General features: G+C 45.8%; 1 protein-coding gene across 2 annotated transcripts; it reads left to right on the forward strand.

Moving 5' to 3' along the window:
- Positions 1-2,018: 2,018 nt before the first annotated feature.
- Positions 2,019-12,183, forward strand: LOC124001626 (transcriptional regulator prz1-like). Of its 2 annotated transcripts, none has more exons than XM_046308589.1 (7): positions 2,019-2,527; positions 2,602-2,717; positions 2,898-3,056; positions 5,063-5,227; positions 5,347-5,458; positions 5,740-5,861; positions 11,351-12,183. In XM_046308589.1, exons 1-7 carry the CDS (start codon positions 2,263-2,265, stop codon positions 11,708-11,710), a joined length of 1,299 nt encoding a protein of 432 aa, XP_046164545.1. In that variant the 5' UTR covers positions 2,019-2,262; the 3' UTR covers positions 11,711-12,183. The 2 variants fall into 2 exon arrangements, with proteins under 2 accessions (XP_046164545.1, XP_046164544.1); XM_046308588.1 differs by lacking the exon at positions 11,351-12,183 and adding an exon at positions 7,231-9,849.
- Positions 12,184-12,840: the final 657 nt, after the last annotated feature.

Genomic DNA, 12,840 nt, shown 5'->3' on the forward strand with positions numbered 1-12,840 from the left:
GTATATACTGTACTCTATACCATCTACTGCATGTTGCCTATGCCGTTCGGCCATCACTCATTCATATATTTTTATGCACATATTCTTATTCATTCCTTTATACTTGTGTGTATAAGGTAGTTGTTGTGAAATTGTTCGGTTAGAATACTTGTTAGATATTACTGCATGGTCGGAACTAGAAGCACAAGCATTTCGTTACACTCGCATTAACATCTGCTAACCATGTGTATGTGACAAATAAATTTGATTCGATTTTAACACAGAGCTGAAGTAATACTGCAAAACATTTTGCAAAGCAATTTACTTTTTGTCCTGAATACAAAATCATATGCTTGGGGAAAATACAATATATTACTGAGTACTGTACCGTTTCAATTCATCCCAAAGGTGTTTGATGGGGTTGAGGTCAGAGCTCTGTGCAGGCCAGTCAAGTTCTTCCACACTGATCTCGACAAACTATTTCTGTATGGACTTTGCTTTGTGCACAGGGGCGTTGTCATGCTGAAACAGGAAAGGGCCTTCCTTAAACTGTTGCCACAAACTTGGAAGCACAGAATCGTCTAGATTAGAATGTCATTGTATGCTGTAGCGTTAAGATTTCACTTCACTGGAACTAGGGGGCCGCAAATTTTACAGTTGGCACTATGCATTGCGGCAGGTGGCCTCGAAGTAATCATCTAGTTTTGCAAAAGTATCTGTCAAATCAAAGTAGCAGAGAGAACAAATCAAATCAAATCAATTTATAAAGCTCTTCTTACATCAGCTGATATCTCAAAGTGCTGTACAGAAACCCAGCCTAAAATCCCAAACAGGTGTAGATTATAACATAACATGGCCAAGATGTTCAAATGTTCATAGATGACCAGCAGGGTCAAATAATAATAATCACAGTGGTTGTCGAGGGTGAAACAGGTCAGCACCTCAGGAGTAAATGTCAGTTGGCTTTTCATAGCCGATCATTCATAGTATCTCTACCGCTCCTGCTGTCTCTAGAGAGTTGAAAAGGGCAGGTCTGGGACAGGTAGCATGTCCGGTGAACAGGTCAGGGTTCCATAGCCGCAGGCAGAACAGTTGAAACTGGAGCAGCAGCACAGCCAGGTGGACTGGGGACAGCAAGGAGTCATCACGCCAGGTAGTCCTGAGGCATGGTCCTAGGGCTCAGGTCCTCCGAGAGAAAGAAAGAAAGAATGAGAGAAAGAGAATTAGCGAGAGTATACTTAAATTCACACAGGACACTGGAAAAGACAGGAGAAAGACACAAGATATAACAGACTGACAGTGTAGGGAGGCTAACTGACTGGTCAAATTGCTCTCTGTGTAGAGTGCCTAGCTCCATGCAGTTGTCACAGCTTCTATCTCAAGGCCATCAGACTGTTAAACAGCCACCACTAACATTAAGTGGCTGCTGCCAACACACTGAGATTGACACTGACCCAACTCCAGCCACTTTAATAATGGGAATTGATGGGAAATGATGTAAATATACTGTATTCTATATCATCGACTGCATCCTTATGTAATACATGTATCACTAGCCACTTTAACTATGCCACTTTGTTTACTTTGTCTACATACTCATCTCATATGTATATACTGTACTCGATACCATCTACTGTATGCTGCCCTGTACCATCACTCATTCATACATCCTTATGTACATATTCTTTATCCCCTTACACTGTGTATAAGACAGTAGTTTTGGAATTGTTAGTTAGATTACTTGTTGGTTATTACTGCATTGTCAGGAACTAGAAGCACAAGCATTTCGCTACACTCGCATTAACATCTGCTAACCATGTGTGTGACAAATACAATTGGATTTGATTTGATCCTCCTAGGCAGTTCTCCTGGAGTAGGATCTGGTAGGGCTAAGGTCGTGGGATAGGGGTGGTTGGTTTTTGGGTTATGGTGGTGTATATGTGTAGGGTTAGATGGTGGTGCGATTTACTTTTTTACTTTGCTTGAACAATTTTTTTGTGACAAAATGTGCTATTCACACTCCGACCTGTGACAGGCAGCAAAACGAATCACAGCGTCTAGTCTGCCGGAAAATCACACAAAGACGTGACCAAGAACAATTTCCAAGTTAGCGTTTTTATTGTTGTTATTTAAACCTTTATTAACACTCTTGAACTCAAAATATGACTAATTTAACTGCACAGCGTCACATATTTACCCCACGTAGTGTTTAATTCGCGTTGGAGACAGGACTTGGTTGATACATGGTATATAGGTAACGCTAGCTGCTAACGTTAGCTAACAATGGCTAACTGTATGGTTTTTCACACTCAAATAGCCTCAATCATGGAGGTGCTAGCGAATGCAGCCGTGGCAGAGATTTGTAAACTCGTAGACGACGACTATGCAGTGTTTCGTTTGGAAATAACTCAAAGCCAGAAAGAAAACCGGGCATTACGGAGGAAACTACTGGAACTGAAGGTGGCACGGGAGCGCGCAGAGAGGACAATGCGAGAGCGCGTCCTCGCCAGTCGTCCCAGTAGTGTCAGATACAGAGCACTGGCAAGAGGTACTTTACATTTAGCAGAAGGCCGAGACTTGAGCATTTACAGTATCTAACCACCACTTTTTCCTCACTCTCAGGTGAAGGCCACAGGAGTTTTGTGAAGCCAGCGGGACACAATACATGGAGAGATGACCAACCAATCACTGTTGATGAGGGGAGTGGAACCTCAACCCAGCATGTTATTGTGATAGAGGTTAGTGTTGCATAAAGAATGACAGTTACTTTGTAAATCAAATGTCCCTGTTTATTTCAGTAAGGCTCCCCTCGGCTATTCACGTGCTTACATGTACAGTGCATCCACATTTACCTGCCATAGGGGAGCTTGTGAGACTTCTCTGCGAAGTACTGGTAATTACCTCTCTTCTTGTGTCAGTCTGCAGAGGCTTCAGTTCTAGGGATCAAGCAGGAGAGGTCTGAAGGAGAGGAGGAGCCACGGCACAGCAGAAACATCCAGACTGGAGCACCCCCTATAGGCACAGAGAACCCCACCACCACCCCAGCGCAGCCCAGGACCCGATGCAGCATCACGGAGGTCAGTGGAACGCCGAACGCCGTCCTCAAGTCAGAGACAGACACCAAGATCTTAACTGTACACACAGGATCTGACCACAGATCAGACCCAGAGAGACTCGGGCTGGGGAGACTGGGCTGTCGTCCTGCTCCCAGCTCAAAGTATTTACCGGTATTTCACCAGAGGACGGTTTATTCCTGTGGGGATGGGGATGGTGATGCGTTCGACACTGGCGGGGATGATCCATCTTGTTCTTACACTACAGAGATGGAACCAGGCAACATTCCCTTGGGTTTAGAGACACAGACTGATCTGCCTAGAGGGGACTGGAACCGATACAGTAGTAGTGTATACTCTGAAGGGTGCCTAGATAAGAAAGGGGAGGTTATAGTGGTAGATGAGGAGAAAGTGGAGGGCGACGTTTCTCCCACATGGAATGCAGATCGTCACCTAGGAGACAGACACTCACAGGGCAGAGATTTCTTAGATTACAGGGAAAGCTTAGAGACAAATCCAAATGTCGCCACCCACTCCCTTTTACACACGTTCAGGGATTGTGATCCAGAGTCCACGTCGATGGGGCATTCCGATTCACACAGCCTTGTCCTTTTTGATCAGGTATTAAACTCAAACGACAGGGATAGAGCCCAGACTCAGGGAGGGGGGGACACATCAGGCAATAGTAAAGAGAAACGGTTCCTCTGCATGTTCTGTAACAAAGGCTTCAGCTGCCCTCAGAAGGTGGAGATCCACCAGAGGGTCCACACAGGGGAGAAACCATTCAGCTGCCCCCAGTGTCACATGTGCTTCGCCCAGGCCTGCAGCCTGAAGAGGCACGAGAGGGTCCACACAGGGGAGAAACCCTACAGCTGCCCCCAGTGTGAGAAGAGGTTCTCTCGCCAGCACCAGCTGAAGACGCACCTGAAGGTCCACACGGGAGAAAGGCCATTTGCCTGTATGAACTGCGGGAAGAGGTTCTCAGAGAGAAGATGCCTAAGGATACACCAGCAGAAAAACCATTCCACTCTATAACATAAAAGGACCATTCCACTCGATGGCTTCTGATGTTTAGATTTAACCCGGCATTAAAGGTAGACTCAGCGAGATGATGAAACGCACAAAGTAAAAACAGCAGTAATGGGTCAATTTCCTCAAGAACTAAGAACGTTGACGCGAGAGACTAAACTTCTCTGCGGTTTTGGTGCCACAGCTGTGTGCATGCGGGGGTACTCTTTGTGACTAGGTGAGACGAAAGTCTTGCTTCGCACTCATCGCAATATCTGCGGTGCTGCTCCTGGAAACCTCATAGCGCTGAGTCTTCCTTTAAAGACGAAGGTTCATTTTCCTTGTTGTCAGCAGAAAAGATCCACAGATGCATTTGGAATAACGAGAGTAACAGATGTCAGTGTTGAATATTCCTGAGTAAAATATTGCTTGCAGACATTGTGTGATAATAAGCCTAAAAAGTATATTACATATTGTGTTGGTACTGTGTAGGCTATATGATGTTAGGAAATGCCTGTTTCATTACTTCCATTCAACTACTATTTTTCCCAAGACGCTTTTAATGAGAAAATGAATGCATCATTTTAGTTAAGACGTATGTGTGGTTTTCATATGATGTATTTAAAACTTGTTTAATAAACACAAAATGGGACTTTTCATCCTAAGACTTTCATTTAGACTCTATTTAGTATAAATCACATCTGATCTCACCGTATTCTGCATAAAACGACAGCACTTTATAACCAATATACACTTGCTAAATATACCTACACACAATAACAAACACTTACAATACACATCAAAATTGTTTAGTCAGGTTTGTCTGACTCTATAGCTGACTCATATTTACCCACATATTCATGTCCACCATGATGAGTTTAACAATAATGAAGTCCTTCTGTAACTACAGTACAGGACTCATGTAGTGGGGATGGATAAACACTCCATGTTGAAAGTGTTTATGTGTGTACGTACCTGAGGGAGTATATGTCTGTGTAATCTGTATCACCTGTCTCTTCCAGGAGGGGGAGGGTCCAGAGGTGCTGCTGGTGAAGGAGGAGGGGTGTGAGGAGGGTCTGGGGAACCCTGAGGGGACCATGATCATGGAGGTCAACCCGACTCCACCTCCTCTTGAACGCACAGAGGAACCAGCTGAGCAGCACAGGACCACACACAGTCTCACTCAGGTACGGATAAAGGCCAGGTCTCGATTAATCACTCATTGTCCAATCAGAAGATGCTCCATAGCAGGGTGCTGATATCAGATGTCTTGATCCAACATCCTCTCACTCTGTATCTCTTACAGCCAGTAGACATGGAGGATGGGAAGCCTGATCTGCTGCTGGTCAAAGAGGAGACAATAGAAGAAGAATCAGAGAGCATTGACCTGCTGAGTGGATTAAAGATGGGGGAGCAAGGTAAGGGAGAAATACACATATCCTACATACAGTAATAGATCTTCAATGGGAATAGTAATACATATAGCCTTCATACAGTAATATGGGAATAGTAATGCGCCTGGCTATTGTTTTTTTCCTAATTTTCCTTATTCCTAAACTGAAATCAGTACAACTTATGTTTACATACAAAAACAGACATTATAATGTATTAACTTGACCAAGTAATTTACAACAAAAAAACTCCATATGTAGAGTTCTCTGCCATGTTTTAAAGTCTATTTTCTAACCTCTTCCTGCAGGTGGTTGGCTGGAGACTGATAGTGGAGACTGGGCGGCCATCTTGGATTACCAGACGGGTACAGCCAAGGGCCCAGGGGACGACATCACAGAGCAGGCCAGGACCAAAGGCGACATAGTTGAGGTCAGTGAATGGGACAGCGTTTTCAACTCTGGGCTGAGGAACAATACTGTTAACCAGAAACAGACAGTCAAACACAAAACAACAACTGAACTCCACAACAACAGACTGGATGAGACCAGGGCAAGACATAGATTTGGTCTGCAGGGACAGGGAGGTGTGCATATGTGGCGGGAGAGAACAGACAGACTCGGCTAGCGATGCTCTGTCCTGCTTCTATAGTTGTGATTCAGAGAGACTGATGGTGCCTCAGGTTAACCTAACAGGTGCTGCCTTTAGCCTGCCTTCTATAGGATCTATCAACTGGAACATGGACCCTGCAACAACACAGACTCTCCCTGGCCTTCGTCCTCCTCACACTCTCCTAATGTTAGACCAGACCTCAGTCAAGCTACACAAGCCCATTGACAAATTACAGTAGTAGTGATGCTATCAGCAGATGTATTGGCAAGGAGAAACGTTTCCTGCGTTCGTTCTGTGGGAAAGCCTTCGGTTTCCCAAACAGGTGGAGATCCACCAGAAGATGCACACGGGAGAGACATTGTTGGGGTGCCACTGGTCCTGGGCCAGTTTCTCAGACACATCCAACCTGAAGAGGCACCAGAGAGTCCAGACAGGGGAGAAATCCTACAGCTGCCCCGGTGTGAAAAGAGGTTCTCCCACCAGCACCATCTGAAGGTCCACACAGAAGCGAGGCCGTTCGCCTGTACGCACTGTGGGAAGAGGTTCTCAGAGAGGAGCTACCTCAGGGTACACCAGCAGAAAATGCACACACCCCATGTATAATGTAATGTAGTACTAATTAGTATGTTTGTAGTTAATTCTGTTGGTTTAGGATGTTGTAGGGAACTGGATGAGGTGAACTGAGGAAAGAATGAGTATGATGAGGCAGAGTAGATTATGGTGATGGTTGGTGTGATGGTGTCTGTAAAAATGCTCCACTGATGAAGAGTGACAACCTTGTCCTGTTTGACACTGTGGTTTATAGTGAAATAATGATTGTGTCTTGTTACATTTATCCTTCAAAGTATTTAAAAATGCATTCTATCAGTGAAGCTAACTTCACGTTATGAATGTGTGACCATTTAGTTGAAATGAATTACAAAATTGACTGACCATTTTTTTTTTTAATTGCTGCGACTGAGTTTCCCTTATCTCAGTGGAACCAAAACATATATAATTTTTTTATCAACACATATGGATACTTTTTATAATAAACTCCAATGGCTCCATATTGTTAGGTACTTTGAATCCATTGTTAGAGATGGGCTTAACTGTGGTTAACATTTTATAATATATGTCATGTTTCCGTGTGTACAGGAAAGTTTCTTATATAAAACTTTATACTTTTCTATTCAATTTGTGTTTAAAGTCTGCAGTCCATGAGGACCTGCTGATATCCGGTGTTGCTGGCTGGAAATACTGGCCCCGGATCAGAACCCTGGATCAGGAGCCATCGCTCTTCCTTCCCGAGTCGGAGCCAGGACCCAACCTAGAGGGGCAGAGACGCCACCAACACACAGAACACAACCAGTGGACAGAGGGACTGAACAACCTCAGTCCTGGTGGTCATCAGAGAGACAGAGGCTCCAGTCAGGGATCCAGTCTGCAGCCCAGACCCTTCTCTTCACAGTCTCAGTGCAGGGATGAAGCAGGACCTGAGGCTGATAGAGATAGACCCTCCTGTTCCTATGATACAAACACCACAGTATCCATGATGAACAGAGCAGGTCACCCTGGGCTTCAGCCTTCACAGAGAGTGATGGGAGACCCCCCTGGTGGTAGTCTAACAGGAAGTCTGTCTTCTCCTTCAGGTTCTCGTCTAATGCCTTGTGACTGGGTTCATAGAAGGCCTGGGACTGGACCTGGGTCTAGCCTTCCTCAGTTACCTCAGGGTTACCCCACCAATACAGATAGGGTCAGGATGGGTGTTCACCACAAGAGGTACCTAGCCTATAACACAGCACACAATCCCAACAACACTCAAACAATGGCTAGAGGTCAAGGAGGGAGCTCAAAGACTAACCACCTGACGGTGGTGGCTCCTGCTTCTACCTCCTCTGGTGTCATTGGGCCACAACGTAAGAGGCCAAGCAATAGGACGGACGCTGACAAGCTGTTCTCCTGCTCCACGTGTGGGAAGCGCTTCGCTGAGGCGAGCTATGTGAAGGAGCACCAGACCGTTCACACCAAGGAGAGGCCCTTCAAGTGCAAACTATGTTATAAGAGCTTCTCCTTCCGGAGTAGCCTTATCAGACATAGGAGTGTCCACAATGGGGAGAAATCATAGCAGTGTGTCTTCAGATGTACGCAGGGGATGTCTGGAAACCATTCTTTAGCTGACATATTATAGTTATCATGTGAAGTGTCCTGGAGTAAGAGCAGTGGTGTTCTGGAGGGTGTACGCAGGTGGCCGTATACCCACTTATTTTTCAGTGGGCAATGAGTATAGTCGCTTCTTAATCCCCACGATGCCTATCAAAGTAGTGCAGTGGAGGTAGAGACTGTGTCAATAAAGCTGATGGAGCAGATCTAGAATGTTTATCTTACAATGTTGATCATTTATTATTTATTCACATCTTCGCAATGTGCACACGGTGGTAGGCCTACGGGCAAATGATCCAAAATGCAATTTGTGGCGAAAAAAAACGTGGCTACTTCAAAATGGAGATCGACTCAGTGGCGCTGCCCATGCTGCCACAGACGCCATAATGGCACGGATACAATGATGAGGCCTCTTTCCATCTCTAAGTTTTGGCCTGACTGTGAAAGACCAATATGGATTCTATCATTTTAGGTCATTCAGAGTGTATGTCACTGTTTCACATTAAAACAATTACATAGGGCAGGGCGCCTTCGCATTTGGGATTTTTATTTTGCACCACTTCACCACTGGGTAAGAAGACAATTAACCGCTCATTAGCCCTTTGTTAACTTATCATTTGAAACAGGATTGTGTAAATACCTGTTTTTATAGAGACAGTAAACCAAGGCTAGAACAAGGACAGTTGAATACTTACCTTGCTGAGGTGAAGTAGATGGAATAAAGTCATTATTTTGTATTTTATTCTTGCTAACACTGTTCTTTCTAAACAAGTCTGCTCTCAGCTTGAAAGATACTGATCATAGGAGTTTTTGGGGCTCTATTTTCACCTGGCGATATGGCAGGGCAAGCTCACGTTAGTTCAAATTTTACTATGTTAAAAACGGACACTGGCATTTTCCACCCCATGTGCCAGGTTCAGCAATTTTTGTCTAATCTCAGCTCACTAGCTCTGAGGTGGGAGGGGTGGTAATATTTAAAGTGTGTCGTTGAAAACAAGTGCAAAAGTCACAATTTCATTCAGCGCATATCGAGACATTTAAAACCAAGGAAAAGCAGAAAAGCAGGTCATAGTTGTAACTGGCATGGATTTTGTGAGCAGAAGTGCAACCTATCCAGCTGTGACGCAAATTGCCCTTCTACTAATAGAGCAAGAGAAGATATGTACTTTTTGTGCTGGTAACCCTTGTATTAATAAACAAGGCTGGTTTTTTTGTCCTGCCCATTGGGTTTGCCAAGTAGCCAAGCCTATCAATAAAGGGTTTTGCTCGTGAGACTGCTTAGAAATACAGTGCCCTCTGTAATATTTGGGACAGTGACAGATTTTTTTGTTGTTTTGGCTCTGTACTCTAGCATTTTGGTATTTGAAATTATACAATGACTATGAGGTTAAAGAGCAGACTGTCAGCTCTAATTTGAGGGTATTTTCATCCATATTGAGTGAACAGTTTAGCACTTTTTGTACATCGTCCCCCCATTTTAGGGGCCGAAAATTATTGGGACAAATTCACTTATGTGTATTAAAGTGGTCAAAAGTTTTGTATTTGGTCCCATATTCCTTGCAAGCAATGATTAAACCAAGCTTGTGACTACAAATTTGTTGGATGCATATTCTGTTTGTTTTGGTTGTGTCAGATGATTTTGTGCCCAAATAAACGGTGAATAATGTATTGTCATTATGGACTCACTTTTAGGCTGGGTTTCTGCACAGCACTTTGAGATATCAGCTGATGTAAGAAGGGCTATATAAATACATTTAATTGGATTTGAAGACACAGCAAGACACTTCCCCCCCAACTTGTTGCAGAAGGATCAGTTGCATGCTATAAGGGACAGGTCCGAGGTCCTCCGCCGCAGTACAGCTCATTCACTGCCAGCTGCTGTGGCTCACCGTCAAGGGGATGCTGCAGATTTACACCCTGCAGCCCAACTCCACTCTCACCATGTATAAAACTGCTCCTCAGCGTCACCATTAGCATGAGCCATCGACGACGCCCTCACCATCAGCGTCGGAGTCACCATCAGCGTCGGAGTCGCCATCAGCCCGGGTCTTGATCCCTCAGCTGTTAAGATCCAGCCGCTCCTACCATGGAACCTCAGCCTTCCCCAGGGCCAGAGGAGCTGCCTGAGCTCACCCTGGGGGAGCACCATACCACTGTGCTCCAACTGACTCCCTCTGTGGCATCCCTCATAGTGGTTCCAGTGCCTTCTCCAGGGATGGAGGCGATGCCAGAGCTCCCACCCTGAGGGAGAACCCCTACTACTCCAGCCGACACCTCAGAATGTCAGTTGGTCCAGATTGTGGGAGCCCTGCCTGCAGCTGCTGTAGGCAACAAGTCCGGCCGTGCCACTCAGATCTCTCCGGTCCCTGTCTGGTGGGATCTGCTAAGTTCCACCTTCGATGTCTAGCCTGCTGCTGTCTAAAGACATCTCCCTGCTTCTCCCTGGGGGCCCCCTCCAGTCTCTGCTGCAGTGGTTCGGTCCATGTCTGTTGTCCAGGCCCTGTCAGCCCCTGGCTGTAGGGACCTTCCGGTCCCAGCCTTGGTGTTTTTGCTAGCCCCTCCTGACCGAGGTGTTCAGTGTCCTGTCGTAGGAAACACCTCACCCTCTGTCCTACTTGGTCCTCAGTCTATAGCCCCAGTAGGTCCAGAGCATCATAGCCCTCAGTTCCCAGATCACCTAGTGGCTTCACAGTTTCCTGCTATGCTAGGTCCCCAATCTCCTATCCCAGTAGGCCCACGGCTCTCGGTCCCAATAGGTCTAACTCCCCCTAGCTCACAGTCTGTAGCCCGGTCAGGCCCAAGTTTCAAGTTCGGTCAGGCCCCAAGTCACTAGCTCTGGGCACTCAGTTTCTTCATGACCCAGGGTCTAGCTCTCTTCCATCTTTGAGTATTTAGCAGGTAGCCTAGTGGTTAGAGTGGTGGGCCAGTAACCTGAAGGTTGCTGGATCAAATCCCTGAGCTTACAAGGTAATAATCTGTTGTTCTGCCCCTGAGCAAGGCAGTTAACCCACTGTTCCCCAGGAGCCGAAGACATGGATGTCAGTTAAGGCAGCCCCCCGCACCTCTCTGATTCAGAGGGGTTGGGTTAAATGCGGAGGACACATTTCAGTTGAATACATTCAGTTGGACAACTGACTAGGTATCCCCTTTCTCTCCCTCTCTTTCAGGTGTGCAGCTGTCTCTGGTCATGTGATCTCGAGCCGTCGCTGCTGTGGAGATCAAGCCTACCTCAGCTCCTGTCCTGGGGGCCTCTCCTGTCGCTGATGGGGCGGCGTCACAGTCTTCAGTCCGGCCCAACCTCATTATCTGGGGCCTTCGTCTGCTCGTCCTGCTGCGGCCTGGCCCCCACCTGTCCCCTTCCCTGGGTCCGGCAGTCACCGCCTGTTGCTGCTTCGTGGCTCCAGCCACCTAAGTATCCAGCCGCAGAGTTATTGTCAAGCTCTGCAGCTGCAGCACTGCGGTCTCCAGTCCTAAGACCCTTGTCCAGCTCTGCCGCTGCGACCTCCAGTCCTGCTGTCCTCAGCTGACACCATGCTGCGGGGTGAAGATAACTCCTGCTCATCATCTGGGAACCTTATAAGCCCTCACTGCCGAGATCCTCCTGTTGCCTGTTTCTGGGCAGAGGGGGCGGCCGCCACCGGATCTATCGCCGCATCCTGATGGCTCCCCTCTTCCAGAACCGTCTCACAGCCTGCACTGACCCCCACCATGTCACACCCTGGTCTGGGGACCTCAGGCACCTTTGGGACAGGGCGGCCAGGTACACCAAGAGACAGGACATCTGTTGGACCAGCTATCCATCTGATCTACATCTCTGCCTCGCTGGATGACCACAAGTCTTCAAGTCATCTCTCAGTGAATGTCTGTCTACCCTTGCTGCCCTTTGTTGTTCATTTAAAATTTGTACAACACATTTGGTGGTGACTGTTAAAAATGGCCAGCTTTCTAGCACTCCCTTCTGGTTAGTTTAGTCAGGCAGCTTAGTTTCCTTTTCTACAGCTTAACCCTGTTTTTCACTATTTGTAACAATATATTTCCATATTGAATACATGCAAATGACCTGTTCAACGTCTCTAAAGAAAATAATAAAACAATGTATTTAGCAAAGATAGGATTGGCCTACATTTTGTTATTTTGTTTCTGAAGGCTTTTTAACAAACTAGATTATAAGGGACTAATGGCACGTTCACGTCATGTCGGAAGCTCTGAAATTTCAGACTTGCTTACTCGCTGTAGAAAGATGATACCGGAGTTTTCCAAGAATCAATGGGCACATACCATTAATATATAAGTCCAAAAATGTATAAAGTAACTGCAAATTTTCTCTTTAAAGGGGCAATCTGCAGTTTCTACATGCATTTTGTTCTCATAAATGAATATGTACCCATTGATTCTTGAATAATATAACTTAGAATTGCCTCATGAGCTTAGTTCAACTGTCTAACCCCATCAGAACCCAAAATATAAAATTGTTTTACTCCAATATTTGTAGACAAAGTAAATGTAAACAATAACGATATCGCATCAACATGGTTAAAACTAGAATTTTGATATCATTGATTTTTATTTTATTTGAAATACGTCTGTTAAGAACAAATTCTTACAATGACGGCCTACTCCGGCCAAACCCAGACGACGCTGGGCCAATTATGCGCTG

The sequence above is a fragment of the Oncorhynchus gorbuscha genome, linkage group LG17, assembly GCF_021184085.1.
Source record: "Oncorhynchus gorbuscha isolate QuinsamMale2020 ecotype Even-year linkage group LG17, OgorEven_v1.0, whole genome shotgun sequence".
In the NCBI taxonomy this organism is placed as follows: domain Eukaryota; kingdom Metazoa; phylum Chordata; class Actinopteri; order Salmoniformes; family Salmonidae; genus Oncorhynchus; species Oncorhynchus gorbuscha.